General features: G+C 49.4%; 1 protein-coding gene across 1 annotated transcript in view; it reads right to left on the bottom strand.

Moving 5' to 3' along the window:
* The window catches only part of GATB (glutamyl-tRNA amidotransferase subunit B), a 74,737-nt gene that overhangs the window by 10,697 nt on the left and 46,134 nt on the right, over positions 1-17,906 (bottom strand). The window contains 1 exon segment of the mRNA XM_032632822.1: positions 6,703-6,836. Coding sequence (XP_032488713.1) covers positions 6,703-6,836 — 134 coding nt within the window.

Here is a 17,906-nt window from a genome sequence, read left to right as displayed (position 1 = left end):
CAAACAAAACCACTAACAAGGCCAGTTTTCGAGTGTTTTTGTGCAAATATAAATTCTTTTTAATCGTAAGAACTTGTCTTTTAGGGACGCAGTGACTACCAGCCATGTCGTCAGCCATCCTCATGGGCATCCACAAACTGCTCTCTCCCGCAGGCTCTCAACAGCTTCTCACAGAAGGGCCTGGAATTCATTATGCCTACACTTCTAGGAAGGGACTTATTTGCCAAGATCCCATGATATAAAAGGAGGAGAGGCAACCAAAGGCGTAAAGTGTCATTAATTGACATTCTCGGGTGAGGGGGGCGGTGAGTGCCTAGGATTAGTGGAAAAGACTGAATTACAGATTATTCTTTTAAAATACACAGTTTTGCTACTTTTAAACACATGTAGCAACTAGGCTAATGAACGCTGTCTGTCTGAGGGCATGAGGGGACCAGTTTTAAATAGACTGGAACGACTTATAAATAGCACGTTAGTGTGTCTGTGTAAACGAAAGCTTCTGGAACTTTAACACTACTTGAAAACACCTTCTGTTTAAGTCTCAGTTCCCATTACTCACTACTGATTTCTTTGTTAAGCTCTTAGATAGTAAAAAGGAAACTACCGCTTAGCCCCTGCGCCAATTTCCTGGAATTCCAGGCCAACCGAGTGCAAGTGCACCGGGTCTGACTCAGGTGCAGTGAAACCTCACAGGGCTGTTCACGTGAGGCAGCTGACACACAGAGGCGGCCCACTGTCCTGCAAGTGTCTGCTTATCCCGAAGTATGGATAAAAGATCATTCCAAGAGGATATTAGGTTTGCAGAGTGTCTGGACCACCCTGATTAAATCTCAGCAGGATGAGGGTCAGAGGGCTGGGAAATCAAGACACCCTTTCTCTAACTTCCCACCCTATTGACAAGTAATAAAGAATCCACGTTCTTTTAAAAATTCGGGTTTCTTGGATGTTCTACGATCCTAGTAAACATAAAGGCCAGTTAGAGTGTAGACTGTGTGTAGAACCTGTAATAAGCACTGAGGTTGAACTAGATTTCTCAAGCCTGCAAACAAAAGGGTCCCCACTCCCACATGAGCTGATGATAAAGGGATGTGAAGACAGAGAAGGACACAAATAGAGTACAGCATGACTAAAAATACTTTGCCTTTCATCCAATGACCTTCATTCACTATGAAATACCTCCACTGACTTGGGATTTCTCAATCGCCCTTTTGTACCCACTGTGCTCGACACATAGTAGGTCAGCAGTATCTGTGTCACAGGCTCCTTCCCCCCAACAGGGATGGCTGGGACACTGTGTCTACTAATTCCAGCTGTGCCAGGGCTCACCTCCAGTAAGACGATGACAAAGATCAGGACCTGTCACCCTGGCCTTCAAAGGCCCCCCTCATCAGGTTAAATAAATAAATCGGCCGATTTGGAACAGAACGGCAGCAGAAGCACAATTGGCTGCTGTCAGATCACGCTGGTTTCTGGGCCGTGGGTGTGTCTCCACTAAAGAAGAGCCCGACGTGGAAGGCTAGTCTCCCATCCCCAGCCCGGCGCATCTGCAGACGAAGGGAAATGGCATCTCTCAAGCCTTCCAACTTCACCCAGTCCCCTAGAGCTCTTATGGGATCACGACTCTATCTCCAGCCTGGACTCTGGAAGCAGACACCCTGACACCTCCACAGCCACCCCCGTTCCTGTGAAATGTGCCGCCTGTCACAAACCCTGAGCTCATTTTAGGCCCAAGCTCATGGGACACAGAGGCTCGCGGAGAAAGACAGGGAGACACGGACACCTAGGTGGCTGCTCAGCAATCCTGCTGTTTACCTCGCTAACGTCCCAGCGCCCCTGCCTGGCACTCCCACCCAAGCTGCTGTTCTAGAGCGCCTCCTTCCCACGCCCCTTCTCAGCACGGACCCTCACCTCCCGCATCATAAGGTCACCCGCTGATGGAAGGCTCAGAATTTTCTGGGGTGCCCGCCTCCTCCTCTTCCATCAGACAGCCCCCTGGACCCATGCTCTTGCCCGCATCACCTGCCACTGCTACGCACCCTACTCGGACGCCGGGTTCCTCCCTCCTGCGGCTTTAACCCCACACCTTCACGAGTGCTCGGATCTGCCCTGTCTTGACAGTGCCTCCAAGTGATCTCGCAGTCACTTGCTTCGGCCTGACCTTATTATTATTTTTTACCAATGAAGAGCATCAGTGGCTACTGTCTGCCCTTGCTGTTTGGATCCCAACCCTATCCCTCTGCAGATGCTGTTCTTTTAAAATCACCTCCCCTCACTAATTACCAAACATAACAGCTTCCCACCCTGCTGCACCCCCTGAGAAAACGCCTTCTCCCTGGGCCTCCCAGTCTCTTTCCCCTCCTTGACTGCCCTCCTCCACCTCTTCCCACTGGCGAGGAGTGGCCCGGGCTCCTGTCTCCCCACACATGTTCTAAGCCAGGGGTCGGCAAACTTCTGGAAAGCGCCAGAGAGCAAATATTTAAGGCTCCGTGGGACACACCTGGTCTCGGTCATGTAGTCTTCTTTGTTTTGGTTTCTAAATATACGAGGTAATAATCATCCTTAGCTCACAGGCTGTATACAAACAGGCCTGCGGCTGTGACCTCTAGCAGGCTCCCACCTCCTACATCCCATTCTTGGACGCTGCCCCGCATATCACGCTGCCGGACTAATCCTCCTGTCAGCCTCAGCCCCTTCTCAGCTCAAAGGCCTTCCCTGGTTTCCTAGCGCCTCAGGAGCTGCTGCCCGCAGCTGACCCGGAAGTTCAGGCCCTCGGCTGGAGTGAACAACTGGACAGCTGCACCTGCCTGATATTACCAGGAAATATTTGGTCAGGGAATCAGTAACTTCCACTTTCCTAACTAAATCAAACCTGGTATGAATAGCTATGAGTTATTAACCAAAAAAGCAATATGCTCAAAATAATGAAAAAGCCAAGTTCAACAAGCACTTTTCTGGCCAGACCCTTTAAACACCAGTCTTCTGAGAGGTCTTTAAAGATGGACGCTCACTTGCAAAATCACTTCCTGCCAACGTGACCTCTGGAGTGTCCCTTGCCTGGTGTCATCGTGAGACTACTGCTAGCTTTGCAGCTACTGCCCTTCTAGGCTTTGGAAACGTTAGCCCAGCTGCCGAGGTTGCTCACTGGTTAATGTTTGCTCCAAGGTGAGGCTGGTATATGCAGCCCAGGCAATGGTTGTCTGAACTGTGAGACAGGTTGTAGACTGTGAGAGCTGCTACACAGAGCCTGCTTCCTGTTCAGTTCCTGTTCTACATAAACTCTAGCACAGAACTGTTGCTTAGCTTCCTCCTTACTTGACTTTGGAACAACCAAGCACACTTTTATTTAGAGTTTGGTGCCTTTGGAGTTCTTTTTTCTTTTTCTGATAAAGTTATTCATTTTATTTATTTATTTTTGGCTGTGTTGGGTCTTAGTTGCTGCGCACGGGCTTTCTCTAGTTGCGGCGAGCAGGGGCTACTCTTCGTTGTGGTGCGTGGGCTTCTCATTGCGGTGGCTTCTCTTGTTGCGGAGCATGGGCTCTAGGCACACGGGCTTCAGTAGTTGTGGCTTGCAGGCTCTAGAGCGCAGGCTCAGTAGTTGTGACGCACGGGCTTAGTTGCTCCGCGGCATGTGGGATCTTCCAGGACCTGGGCTCGAACCCGTGTCCCTTGCATTGGCAGGCGGATTCTTAACTACTGTGCTACCAGGTGAAGCCCCCCTTGGAGTTCTTAAGACTCTAGTGCTTACGAACTGTTTGGATAAATACCAGAGGCTCCAAGTTCCCTTGACAGTCTAATTTATCAATCTCAGCTCCTGTAGAAGCTCCTAAAATGGTTGTTAGCAAACCCCCTCATGTCATAGATCAACATATAGAGAAACTGGTCTGGAAGTCAGGGGGCTGGCTTCCGGTTTGAGCAGTTGTGCACCTTACCTCTAGGGGCCTGGATTTCCTCCTCTGCTAAATGAAAGAGCTGAACCAGAGGTAGCTCAGGTCTCTGCTGAGACTGAAATTCAGTGACTCTAGCAATCAGTCAGCAACATGGAAAACACATTTTAAAGCTAAGAGTTAGATCTCCTCCCAAAGCTCCAACCACTCCTTCCCGGAGCCTTTCAGGTGAACGTGGTCTCGCCCCTCTCTACTTGCACCGCACTGTGACTAGTTCTAAACAAGAAGCACTCCATTCTGCCTTGAGGTAAAAGCGTTAGTGCACAAGTCCAGTCCTCCCCAGGACACAGAGCTTCTTAAGGGCCAGGCCAGTGTCCTGCTTGGCTCTCTACGAGCTCCGCACAGAGGGTGCTCTACAGCCAGTGCCGGATTCACGGCTCAACTCCCGCGACTTTCCACACCCTCCATGTTCTGGCTCGACCCCAATCATATGGTCAACTGTACTTTTCTGCCATTTTCCACCCTCTGCTCCTCCCAGCTATGCTCCCCCTGCTCCCCAAAGCTGCTGCTTCTTTGCCATCCCCACGCCCTGGTTCCCCACAGATGTCGCCTGGCCCCTCCTTCACGAAGACCTCTCCAGAGTCATTCAGGCTCTGGTACAGCTATACCTCCTCCATCAACTCTGCCTGAATGGGCCCGGGCTTTTCAGTGTGAAGACTGAAGTTTCTGAGTAGAGAGGTCAAACCGGAGAGGACAAGAAGGAAAGAAACAGGCAACAGATGCCATGGGAGTTTGGGGATCGGGGCGGGGAGGGGGGGACATCGTTTTGGTACCTCACATACCATCACGGAATAGAGAAGGAAATGGACACTAAGGGCCCACGGGCGCCGTGTGTTTTCCTCTCAAAAACCCTCGGAGGCAGGCACTATCACTGTCATTTACAGTGACGGCACTGAGGGTGACTCATCCAAGGTCACGGCTGGTAAGAAGCCACGTGAGGAGGTGAAACAGAGCCACATGGCCACGCTGGTACCTGTGCAAACACACTGCGAGCAAGAGGCCGAACATGAAGCCAGCATCGCACAGGGGTAACTTCTCTGAACAGATGACTCCTTGGACTCACGTATCAGTCAGCACACGCCTGTCTCCCCGGCTCTGCTTCCCCATATGGCCGTGGGCGCTGCTGCAGCAACGACGCTCCCCAAGAAGAGCTCGGCCTCCCGCGGGGCGCCACCTGCCTGCGTGTCCCTGATGAACACCCACATTTAAACCTGCTGCCCGTTCTCTCCTTCCTCACACTCTCCTTTTCTCTGGCTCCTGCGACACCCATGGTCCTGGTTCTGTCCCTCCTTCCCTGCCCATGCTCCTTGGGTAGTCCAGGGAGTCTCAGGCCCGGTCACACGGTATCCTCCCCACAGCTCTCACCTGCTCCAATGGCTTCCAGTACCATCTACACATTGCTGAGTCCACGATCTGCTTATACTGGGCCGTGCCCTGCCTTCCCCGAGATGCCACGCTCGGGCTCCCCTCGAGCCACGTGCACACGCTGCTCTCCACGCCTGGAGCGTGTGCTGGACTTGGCCTGCTGGGCCCCGTTCACCCTTCACTCAGCAGGGAGCTCAGCTCTTCTCTCCCCCTTCTCAGGGCACCCAACTCGCTGCTTTGTAAGGACCACGGGGAACGCGTCTGCCTCGTGGACCGGCTTTCCCCACGCTCAGCACAGAACTTAGCATAGGGCAGAGTCTCAATTAACAGGTGCTGAGTTTTGAACAAGTGAGAACTCTCGGATTTACACTCCCAGATGCCTCCCAGCAGATGTAGGCCCATGTATCTGACTGCCTATCAGTCACCCCACGAGGGGGACATCTGTCCCACAGGCAACTCAAACCCTGCATGTCCTAAAGGAACATGGCATCCTCCCCACCTGTCCCTCTTTCTTTACCTCCCACCAGGTTGAAAGGCTCCACTCCATCTCGCCCCAAGCCCGCGTGAGGGAGGTGGAGTCATGTGGAGTTGAGAACACTGTCCGCACCTTGGTCCACCACACTCGGGCCCAGGCACAGGGCGTTTCGCACGGGCGCTCCTGTAAGAGGTACCCAACTGGGCTTCCCACCTCGGCTCCACCTTCCATCCCATCCCCCCAGAGGGGACCTGGAGTGAGCGTGTGCTCTCAGGCCTTTGACAGCTGCCGACAAAGGCGTGTGAAGCCTCCCGGGTGGCCTTGCCCATCCCTGCAGCTCCCCTGCTCCCTCCCGAGCACCCTGGAGCTTCTGGGCCTCCTGAGCCCACCATGCCTCTTGTCTCTGAGTGTCGCACAATTGCATCTACGGTCCAGAATGCTCAGAACCCTCCCTCCACTTGGCAACTCCTCAGGGCTTGGTCTCTGAGGGAAACTCGCTCTCCCTCCTGAGGGAAAGTTTGGTGGACGCCCCAGCCTCGGTGAAGGTCCCCTTCCTGTGCATTCATGGTGGCCTGAACACACCTGCGGTGTAACGGGATCGTACTGAGCCGACTGTCTGCTTTCTTACAGCCTGGATGCCCTGCAGGTAGGACACTCCTCATTTACTCATCTGTAGGTCTCCAGCCCAGCACAGTAAAAAGGACAGCGTGGACGGTCAGAGATCGGAATAAATGAGCTTTCAGATGTGAAGGGGATGGCGGACAGCTTTAGACTCTGACATTCAAAGGGGATGTCTGTGTCTCGTCAGGAGATCCTGAGGGGGAAGAAGGAGGGCAGAACACCAGCCCTGCCCTGTGTCAACTGCTTCTGGACACAGAGTTCACCAGAAAGGAAAATGCACCCCCAGACCCCACTCACCTCTCACTGACGGCAAGGTTCTGTTGCTTTAAAAAGCCCAGAAAAGTGTTGAGGACCCAACTAGTCACTTTTTTTGGCTCTGCCCTAGTTTCTTTTATCACATTTTGGAAGAACTCCAGTAGGCCAACTTCATTCTGTAAAGAAAAAGGAAATGATATAAAGCCTCCAGAAAATGAAAGATCAGTATTCTGAAACTGTCACCCTCTGCATCCCTGAGACATCTACTGGTACTTCCCCAAACAAGGATGTCACCAGAAAATTCTGATCCCTTTCAGTAAACAGCAATATTCTACTACTTCTACTACTGTCACCATGCATTTATACAGCATTCTGTCAAAGGAAGGAACATACTGCAGACAGCCTGGACTTTGCGGACCAGAGGACGATGAAACCTGACATCCCCTGAACTCAGTCGCCCTCTCAGTGTCAGCCATGGGTACCCTACCCTACAGCGTTTATCCCTGAGCAGCATGTCTAGCCTGAGTTTACCATCCTGTCTCTTCCCAGGCCTGTCTTCTCCTGTAAGTCCTAGCAATGGCTAGAAAAAGAAGGTAAGAAAAGCAGCAGACCAAGAAGGAACAAACAGAATATTCTACTTCTGAAAAATCAAACGTGGATCATAACTGTACTCTTCACATCATCCCCAGAGTGGACAGAAGTGGTTTTCACATGTTTTCAAAATGAGTAAGAACACAGGCACGTGACCCACTTAGACCACGTGATGGGTGGAGGGTAGTGCCAGGCCTCTGAGTCTAGAGAGGCCCAGCTGATCCTGGCTCTCATTGCGCTCTGCGAAAACAATCACCTGGGTTGGCTCATCAAGGAGACGTGCTTGAAGAAGCCCCTACTCTTCCTCCCCCTCTGGACCGCCAACTCTGTGAGTCAGGGGCCACACTGCCCGTTCTCTCTGTGACTAGAGCTACGTCAGTGCTGGGTCACGGCAGCTGCCTGGTTAGCATCGATGGGTGAATCGACGTCTCCCATCGCCTTGTGTTTTCTTAAAAAAAATCACATGTGAATGCTCACCCTTTATCATACCATGTTCACCTTTAAATATTGGAATTGCCACAATTATGCCTAAGAGTAATCCCCAAGGCACTCATTGAATTATACAGTACATTGCCTGCTCAGGTGGATTTGGCAAAACCAAGAAATCTGGCTAAGCCCACCTCTTGTTTTTCAATGAAGAAAATAAAAACATGTTCCACCCACATCTGAGAGGCTGAAGTTTCCAAATGCATTTTAAATAGTAGGTTTCCCCTACCTGCTGAAATTCAAATCAAACCACACTTTCCTTAAAATATTCCTTTTTCACTTTATACTGCAGGTAAGGCTCTCACCCTCGCCCCTTTCAGAGAACCTTCATTAACCAAGAACATTCTGGAAAAATACGATACTGGGAAGAAGCGAGACACACTAACAAAAGTGCTCTCAATGTTTCGTTATTGTAGATGCTGTAATAAACACACAGGCACACAGCTGCTAAAATAGAAATTCTGTAAAAAAACGAAAACAAAAACAAACTACGTGCCCTTTATAACAGTTGCATTCTCTGGTGACAAGCCTACTGAATCATCCCATAATCATCTCCTGAATCTCTTTTCAAGCTGATGGTATTATTCTGCTCATGCTAAACCTGGGCAAAGGCCACCTCAGCAGCCAAAGCTTGACTACAGATAAAGGCAAATTCAGGCAGCATGAAGAGAAAGTTCTGTTTAACTTATGGAAAAGTATTCAAACTTCCACAATGGCACACAAACCACTGGAGAGGGAGAAAACCGGCTACCGGCCCAAATCACATAAGTGGGATTCCCTTTGTTCTAACCCAGAGAGGCTGGCCTGCTGGTGAAAAGAGCTGTCAGGAGGACTCTGCTTTGCCGAGGAAAGGTTTTCTAAATCCACCTAGAAATACTGAACTCACAGGCCTGGCTGAGTTGCTGGGACGTGATGAATATCTATTCCTCTGCCCTTGGGTGGTTGTTTTGTTGGATGGATAACATGGCAAGTCAGATTTCTGTTTGTCTTTTCGTGCAGATTTCTGTTTGTCTTTTCGTGTCAGTGCTGTGAGGCAGCCTCTCTGAGCTGCAGCTGTGCTTCACTGGGGGATATATGGGTTCAGTACACAATCTGCAGTGGATGGGAAAGGCTGCGATCGTGACAGGGCGAGTTGTGGGCAGCAGGGCTGCAGGAGGCCGAGCTGCCCCCGCCCGGAGAATGACAGATGGATGCAAAGTCACACATGGGCTGCCCGCTCAGGCTCTTTACATCAGAAGCCCGCTTACCAAGAAAAAAACACACAGCATTCTAGGTAAGGCCTTCTTCATTTTTCTGTGAGATTGGCAAATGCTTGGCCCAGATCTCAGGAGTCCCTGTGAATATGGCCGCGCAGCCATCTGGTTTTCTCGGGAAAACAATGGACCAGTTAATTCCCTTACATGAAAACCATATTATGAGCAACGCTGGGGAATTCCCAGGCAGTCCAGTGGTTAGGACTCTGCACTTTCACTGCCAAGGGCACGGGTTCAATCCCTAGTCGAGGAACTAAGATCCCACAGCCGTGTGGTGCAGCCAAAAAAAAAAAAAGAGCAACGCAGAAAGGCCACTGCATTAGGAAACCCTTAACGTCCTTCTCAGAGGCAACAAGCCAGCACTAATCTATCCCACATCAGACAGAGCTGAACCTTCAGCTACACAGGGTGTCAAGTCTCCCGGCCGACTATGTCTCAAACTGTTCCTTCAAGAGATAGCCCGGGGCTTCCCTTGTGGCACAGTGGTTGAGAGTCCACCTGCCGATGCAGGGGACGCGGGTTCGTGCCCTGGTCCGGGAAGATCCCACATGCCGCGTTGCGGCTGGGCCCGTGAGCCACGGCCGCTGAGCCTGCGCGTCCGGAGCCTGTGCTCCGCAACGGGAGAGGCCACAACAGTGAGAGGCCCGCGTACCGCAAAAAAAAAAAAAAAAAAAAAAAAAAAAGGGAGATAGCCCAAGTGGCATGGACAATTGGTCCTGGCTTTTGTGTAACACCAGACACTCTTTACAGCTCTGCGACTAACTGGGAAGCATCCTTTTCACATTTTGCTCAAATTTCCCAAAGCATCCCATGACACCCAAAGCCAAAGCCAATGCCAAGCCAGCCTCTTGGATGCAGACACGAACCCTCCACTGCCAGTGGGTCTGTCTGCTGGTCACTGCTGGGGTGAGGCAAGGCAGAGAGGTCACCTTCCCTTCCCTGCTGCTTTGGGAAGGAACCTGACCCACACTTGCATCGGGCCCTAAAACCAGGTGCCCCGCAGCCGACTTTTCCGGCCTACCTTCAGAGATGACCAAATGCCAGAAGACTATCTTGCTGCAAGAGGAGGAAGGCTGATTTCTCAACTTCCATTCCTGTCCTAAGTCACACACCCTGGGAATCTGATGATAGGCAGGATGAGGCTGGACTATATTTAGAAGGCGAATGAAACCCGATAGAGACAGCTGCCCGGTGGCAGACTCGGAGAAGAAAAAGGCCACAGAGCACACATTATGGGACAGCTGGTTATGTGGCAGGGAGTGACCCGTCAGCTATGGGGACCCTGGTTTTATTGCTTGAATACCTGCTACATGGGGATCAGCGGGCAGCCCTGCGGGGGGAAGGGTGGGGACGGCACGTGGCTACTGCTGCTGCTAATGATGTTAATAGTAGCTTCAACAGCAACAATAATGGGTGCTTTCTGTACATTAACTCATCCAGTGCCAACAGCGACTCTGTGGGCGAGGTACTAGTGGAATTCTCTTTTACAGGTGGGGACGCGCTGAGCACTGACTTGCTTGAGGTCCCACGGTGAGAAAACAGTACAGCTGGGACTCTGCAGCCTGTGCTCTCACCCTCTGGGTTCCGCTGCCGCTGACAAAGGACAGTCACATCCCCGCCTTCCTGGGGATTGAAACTGAACACCCGCCAGGGCTGGGCACAGCACGAGGCAACTTGCCCATCCAAGGAATGCACTTCCCCACCACTTGCATTATTTTGAGAGCTGCCAGCTGTTGAAAGGTTCTTAACATATTAAAAATGTAGCAAAGGCCCTCAGCAATTAGCTTAGAAATTAGGAGGAGAAAATGGTGAGTTCAGGTGCTGCCATTGCCAAGTTACACCTAGACCACGTGGTGCTCTCCGCTGTGGCTGACACACACCAGTTCCCAGGTCGGGGGGGTGGGGAGGAACGGTGGCACCCCCCATACAGGGCTTCCGGGGGGACAGGAGGGTGGCCGGAACACCCCCGGAGCCTCTCTCCTGCGTCCCTCCACACCCCTCCCCAGAGAAGTCAGGGAGCGCACCTGCATGGGTGCTGCCTGATTCTGCAGCATCCCTGACACTGCAAAACAAACCCTGTTGTCACTCACAGTTTCGGCGTCAAGCACATGGTATTTCATCGCACTCTGGCTCCTCCGATGCGGGTGACTCACGCACGAGGCTATACCTAACTGGGCAGGTCGTGCTGTGGGGGGGAGTGGCTGACAGCTCGAGGGACCCCGTACCTGCAACTGACAACAGCTCCGCCCGGGCTGCACTCACAGGAGCCAGGAGGAGTCGCCCTAAGAAGGGAGGTACCCACAGGGGCCGCGCCACGGGAAGAGGGCCCGGCATCTGCACGTCGACGGGAGCTCTGTGCTTCCACATCACTCCCGTGAGTCTAATCCTTCTTACAAGGTGAGAGAAAAAAAGAACTCGGACCCAACAACTTTGTGAAACATGGCCCTGAAGATAACATCACTGCTAGTGTTGGGGTGGAAATGGAAATTAGGTGATAGGAGGCCCCTACGAGGGACGGCCGTGGGAGGGACTGGGACTTGCAGTGGGGCAGGAGGGGGGGTCTATGCTGTGAACGGAGCCTCCCTCTGCTTTTCACGGAAACAAGGAGGGGCTGTGGAAATCCTTCAGTGAGAGAGAAGGGAAAAAAAAAAGACTCATCCAGAGGATTCATCAGTGGGGAAAACAAAAGGTAGTTAATTGGTGGTGTGAGGCTGGCACAGAAAACATCACTCTCCACCGAGTGTGTGGAGGAAGCTGGAATCCTGAACCATCACTGCCACTTTCAAACAGCTCTGAAACTGACTCAAAACACCAAGGGTATGCTCTTTAGTCTGACTCAAGGAATACATGATTAGATGGGTCTACAGTCCTATTCTGGTCCCCACAATTTCCACCTCTGGGTCATGTTCCCAGAGAGCTTGGGAGCCCCTCAAATCGGAGCGAAACTCCGGTTCCATCAATTTCACTTGTGCTCTGTTCCCAGCAAAGCCGGGAAGCACACACCTCTGAGTTGGACTCCGGGAGCGTTCTCACTGACCCCTGGCTTAAACGCACGGAAATGAGTCTACATTCTCTGTGATGCATTCACCCCAGGAGAGACGTTGAGAGAAACCAATTTGAGAGGAGGACTTTCCCTTGGACAATCAAAATCCAAATAATTCAGGTAATAAAAGTTGACAGCAGACAGGCATAATCAAAGACTGCGAGAATCGGACACAAAGAGGATGTTGTCAAGAAATCAATTCTGATGGTAATCACACTTCAGTGAGCCTAAAACCACTGCTGTCAAAATGGTCCCGCCACGGGCGAAACCTGTGTTACTCAGCTGAAGCTTTCTGTTAACTGTCCCCAAAAGGAAACCTGTCTACTGTATAGACAGGAAATGAGGCTTCGGGATGGGCTGGGGACAGAGTCCCTCAGAGTCCCCAAGGCTGGCGCTCAGGACTGCACCCCCCAGTGGGCAGGTGCCTGGGCCCAGAGGGGACTCACCTCAGAAAACCCCTTGCCACTTGCACCTGAAGTGAATGAACTGCGGGTTTTGCGGGAGTCAAGTTAGAAGACGCACCTTTTGATCCGACTTGACCAGAATAAAAACATGGGTTATTTTTTCGGTGCACAGACTAACTGTGAAAGCACCCTTAAGCTGACGAGCACTGGGGGCAATTTTATAAAATGAACAGTAAAATCGATTTTGTAAAGTGCATGAAGCTGAAATATGGTGAGCGATGGTGTTGACCAAATGGATTTTCCTTCAGCTATGGTTACACGGTGAGTCCTTTGCTACTCAATAAGTCTGGGCGGTTAAAAGCAGTCCATAAGGTTCAGTTGCTTTTCTAACTATTAGCTTTAAAGTAGTATTACCTATGGGATAGACAGATATCTATCATGGGAAATTATTTTATAGGCAATTCATCCAGACCGAAAACCAGGCCATTTCAAGGTAACGAGAGACCCAGAGCAAAACTCTTGGAAAACAATCCATTCGACAACCAAACATCATCATGATATCCTTTCTGTTCCTTTGTTCCTCGGAGACACCTTACTCTTTTCCATGATGTCAGAAACAAAAGATTATGACATTAAATGGGGAATAACCAGCTGGGCAAATGAATTTGTTCAAATAAGACCACATATCTTGAGGCTGCACACAAAGACGGACAGACACGTAGCAGCAGAAGTCACTGACTCGGAGGGTAATCACATCTCCCTCCAGTCTCACAGGAGCCATGCTGGATTTTTCCTGAAATTCTGCCCTGCGTGGCTCCTGATGTGCTAGCAGCTGTCTGGTGCTCTTTCACCCTGGCAGCATGTTCTTGGGAGTCCGGTCAGCTGTATGTAGATTTTTTAGATTCCGTGAAGGTGCTGCTGTGCCTGTCACCTTTTGGGTAAGTGACTCGTTCCCCTCCTCTTTCCTCTGGGGAGGGAACAGCTTCAGGTACCTTCTCAGAGTCCTCCCAGCTCCTCAATGCCAGAGGTGAGATCTGGACCCAAGAGTGTCTGTCTCAGGACTTCCTGGCAGTCCAGTGGTTAGGACTTTGCCTTCCAACGCATGGGGTGCAGGTTGAATCCCTGGTCAGGGAGCTAAGATCCCACGTGCCTCGGGGCCAAAAATCCAAAACGTAAAGCAGAGGCAATATTGTAACAAATTCAATAAAGACTTTAAAAATGGTCCATATCAAAAAAAAAATCTTGAAAAAAGAGTGTCTGTCTCGACTTGCGTTGCCAAGGGGGAGGGGAGAGTGGGGGAGGGACGGAATTGGAGTTTGGGATTAGCAGATGCCAACTATTACATACAGACTGGATGGAAAACAAGGGCCTACTCCATAGCACAGGGAGCTATATTCAATGTCCTGGGATAAACCATAATGGAAAAGAATATAAAAAAGAATGTACATACGTGTATAACTGAGTCAGTTTGCTGTTGTACAGCAGAAATTAACACAACATTGTAAATCAACTATGTGTCAGAAAAAAAAAAAAAAGAGTGTCTGTCTCACTCTTTTTTTTTAGTCAGTGTGTTAACCCACTGCCCTGCAGGGCTCCTCAGGAGAATTAAACACAACACAGGAAAGATAAAGCTCTTACATCTGACAACAGCATAGGGTACTGTGGTGAGTACAGTGGGCTCTCAAGAAACACTGAATTGAGGCTGCTATGGCATTCCTCCACTAAACCTCCCCCGACAGATGACACTGAAATCTGTCCACTGAATTCTTACACAGCCAGCCACCCTGTGAGCGCAGATGCATTCTTACCAAGTGCATGACACAAGGAACTGGGCAAAATCATCCCACAAAACCTACAAACCCCACGCACTATGTGGAGGCCCTTCTCAGTGATTCCATCAGAAGGGGCCAAGTACCTAAGGCAGAAAGTCTAAGAAACAAAATAAATAAAACTGCAGAGAAGAGCTTACATTTCTTTCCTCTGACTTAAATTTTCTACTTGGAAAATGAATAAAATTTCTGCTTTTCATTGGAGTTGACTGATTTTCACTAAATTTAGTAGACAGCACTTTTTATGTTTATTTATAGGGCAGGCTGGTATCTTAAAAACCTAGAGGGGTGGGCAAAAATTTTAAATAGACCGATTTCTACGGCTCCGTTTCATGAAGCATCAGTGGGGCTGGATAAAGCATTAATATCCACAAAAATAAACATTCTGTTTTCTCTGTTAGGTGAGTGAAAACAGCAATGAACTTGAAACATTATTTCCATTTGGCCTTGTGGCACATTGTATGTGCCAGCAGGCAGAAGCGCTTGGAAGTAAAGAGTCTGGGCCCTGCAGTCAGCTCCCTCACAGGCCTGATGAAGTCACTCAGTGTCTTACACTCAACCACTCAACCACAGAGGTGATGTTTCCTCACCGGGAAAATGGGGCGATGGATGGTACCGACAGCAGGGGGTGCTGGGAGGATGGATTAGAAAGTGGTCTGCTGTGAACCGCAGAACCTGCTGTTAGCCAACAGCCTCGACTCTGCGCTGCCTATCAAGCCAATGACGACAATTCGTTTGCGTTCCGAGTCCAGCAAAGCAAGGTTTAGGAAGAGATGCCCCCAAACAAAACACCTGGGATTATCTACCAGAAAAACGTACCTGCATATAACCTTGACTGTTCTCATAACTAATCCTAGATACACTGACTCAGAGAAGAACTTGCTGTGCTTCTGCTACTAGAATCTCTCACTTTTCAAAATCCTAATGCTGTGATCTCAGCTTCCGTATGTCCATTCCATAATCCTTACAAATGAGGTCAGAAATCAAGGGAGTCTGACACAAGATAGGGAGGAAAGGTTAGCTCACGAGGCTGAAGTTTCAGGTGGGACATGATACTTTTCATGAGGCCAGAGGAAGAAACAGTCATACAGGTTACCTGTTGGGAGGGGATTATCAGACAGGTTTAAGAGATGAAACCAGAATGCAGATATTTAATGTCCTAAAGAAACCAGTTCAGAAAACAAGAGTCAGAGAGACCAAGTGACCTGAGGCCGGTCACGGCACGTGGTGAGCTTAAGGCGGAGACCCCAGGCTTCTCCCCCGGACCTCAAGGACACAGGTACCACCCTGTGATTTGCTGGGCTATCAAAAGGGTGGTTTATGTATCTGACCTTTGGAAACAGGGATGCTTTATCAGGAACGCTGCTTCTCCCAGGACTTTCATGAGTATTGTGACAGTACCCTATTCATCCACTTACCTGTTCACTGATGCCTACTGCGTGCCAGACTTTGTGGTGAATGCTAAGAGTAGACCTATATTAGAGTTTTGTAAATGCCCAGGAGAAATGATCAATACGCAATTCAGTGCTCACCACACAGTAGGACGACAAGATAAATTAAAGACTAGAGTTGTACAACACAGGAAAGATAGCCAATATTTTATAGCAACTATAAATGGAGTACAACCTTGAAAAATTGTGAATCACTATATTGTACACACCTGTAACTTATATAATATTGTGTATCAACTATACTTCAATTAAAAAAAAATTAAAGACTAGAGTTAAGTTCTGAAGTTTTTTTTAATCATTTGTGGGTAAGGCCTGTGCGGGGTGGGTATGTGCTTAATGTTTAATTTAATAAGTGACCCAAAGGCAGGAGTGTGGACTCGGAGCTCTGCAGAGCAGACCTCCACCACGGCTACTGATTTAATGAATACTCCTGGGCACTCTTTAAATTGAAAGAGAGTTCATCAGATTTGTGCATCTGCCCTTCTCAGCAATCTGTTGTGTTTCGGAGGAAGGGAGGAAAAAACGTGAACAGACCATTTTCGGGTATGTTATGAGTAACTCAGCTTCCAGAGATTATCAAGTCATCAAGGGCCAGGATGCCTAATTTCAGGAAAAAAAAATTTGTCTGAATCATCCTCTTTCCATTCCTACTAAGTTCTCTTCTCAACCGTCTTGAAAATTTCAAGTACTAGCCATTGAAAGAAAAAGAAAAAAACAAAATGAGTCACCTACTATCTGCAAGCTATAAAAATAAGCATATTTTTAGTATATCAAAAAAAATACGTCCCTATAAAACTGGCTCAAAAACCACCTCCTTCTTGAGAGTTTTCCCCTCTGTTCCATCAAGGTAATCACTACCTCCTCTGGGCTCCCAGCCTACATCACACATCTATCTAGTTCAGTCTGCCCTGGGGGCTGGTTAGTTGTAGTGTCATCTGTACATATTCCTGGAGAGCAAACAAACAAAAAAGAGAGTCCCTGTCCCTGTCTCAGTACCTGCTACACAGGAGATGCTAGTAAAAGTGCATCTAGCAGGGCCTTTAAACTATGAAAACAGAGACTCACTCACTTGCCACCCTCAGCAACCGTCTACCCAAGACCTCCTAGGCTGTGGCACTTGAAGGTCACGGGAGCAGAGCCTGGGGCACAGACACAAGTGCGAAAGTGCATCTGCCTTAGAGAACTTGCTGGCGGTGAGGGTACTATCCCTGGGGCTGAGAAGCCTCGGTCTGTGTCCTCCCATCCCTTATGTAATTTGGCAAATCCGTTATGAAGCACAGGACTGGAATTTAGCATTTAGTATTGAGTCTGAAGTTTATTTCAAGTGGGCTGGAAAGTCAAGATGGTGGGGAAGATGGGTAAGACTAAAACTCAGGTTTGTTAAATCAACTGAGGAACAGGCCGTGACTTGCCGCAGGTTTCAGGTTAAGAGGTGCTCTGAACAAGAAGCTCACTCACTGATTCCTACAAAGAGTTGGCAGTCAGCACTGCTGATGCGCTAATCTGCGCCGAGTAATGGAGCAGAGGGAGAGGATGAAACCGTCCTCGCCCTCAAGGCACTGAACGAAATACACTAACAAAGAATTAAAATACAGTGACATAATCGCCTCAGAGGTGTGAATAAGATACAACAGCAGCCCATGGGAGGTGGTGAGCAACTCTGCCTAAAGCAAGAGAAAATAACCCATCACGTCTAATCACTGGTGGTGAAAGAGGGTTCATGTGCATCCCGTACAGAACACCTATTGGCCAGAAAGCCTGTTAGGATTCGTGTGTTTTTCCAAGGTCGACCTAACAAAACTGAGTTTTGTATACTCTGGATACTTTTCAAATGAGCTGATCTATGGATGATAAAGAGAGACTCATTCATTCAACAAGCATTCGCTCGCCTACCTTGTACCAGAAATGGCCAAGTTTTGTTATTGAAGTATATACATATGTATACGAATATGAATATTCTAACATCCCTACATAGTTATTATCAGTCAATTACAATGCAAAGCCCAGAGTTTCCAGGGATTCTGCGCTCCGCACGATGAGTGTGGCAGACACCTCATCCCCGAGAGATGCAGCAGAGAAACTTTCCACATCCTCCCTGACAGACAAGCAGAAGACAGCTGTGACGAAATGCCACTCTCACAGACGCTGTGTCACATTAATGTTGCCGTGACAAAGGAAACTGCAAAGCC

Source organism: Phocoena sinus, chromosome 5 (assembly GCF_008692025.1).
Source record: "Phocoena sinus isolate mPhoSin1 chromosome 5, mPhoSin1.pri, whole genome shotgun sequence".
NCBI classification, from domain to species: domain Eukaryota; kingdom Metazoa; phylum Chordata; class Mammalia; order Artiodactyla; family Phocoenidae; genus Phocoena; species Phocoena sinus.
This window is presented reverse-complemented; position numbering and strand designations above follow the sequence as displayed.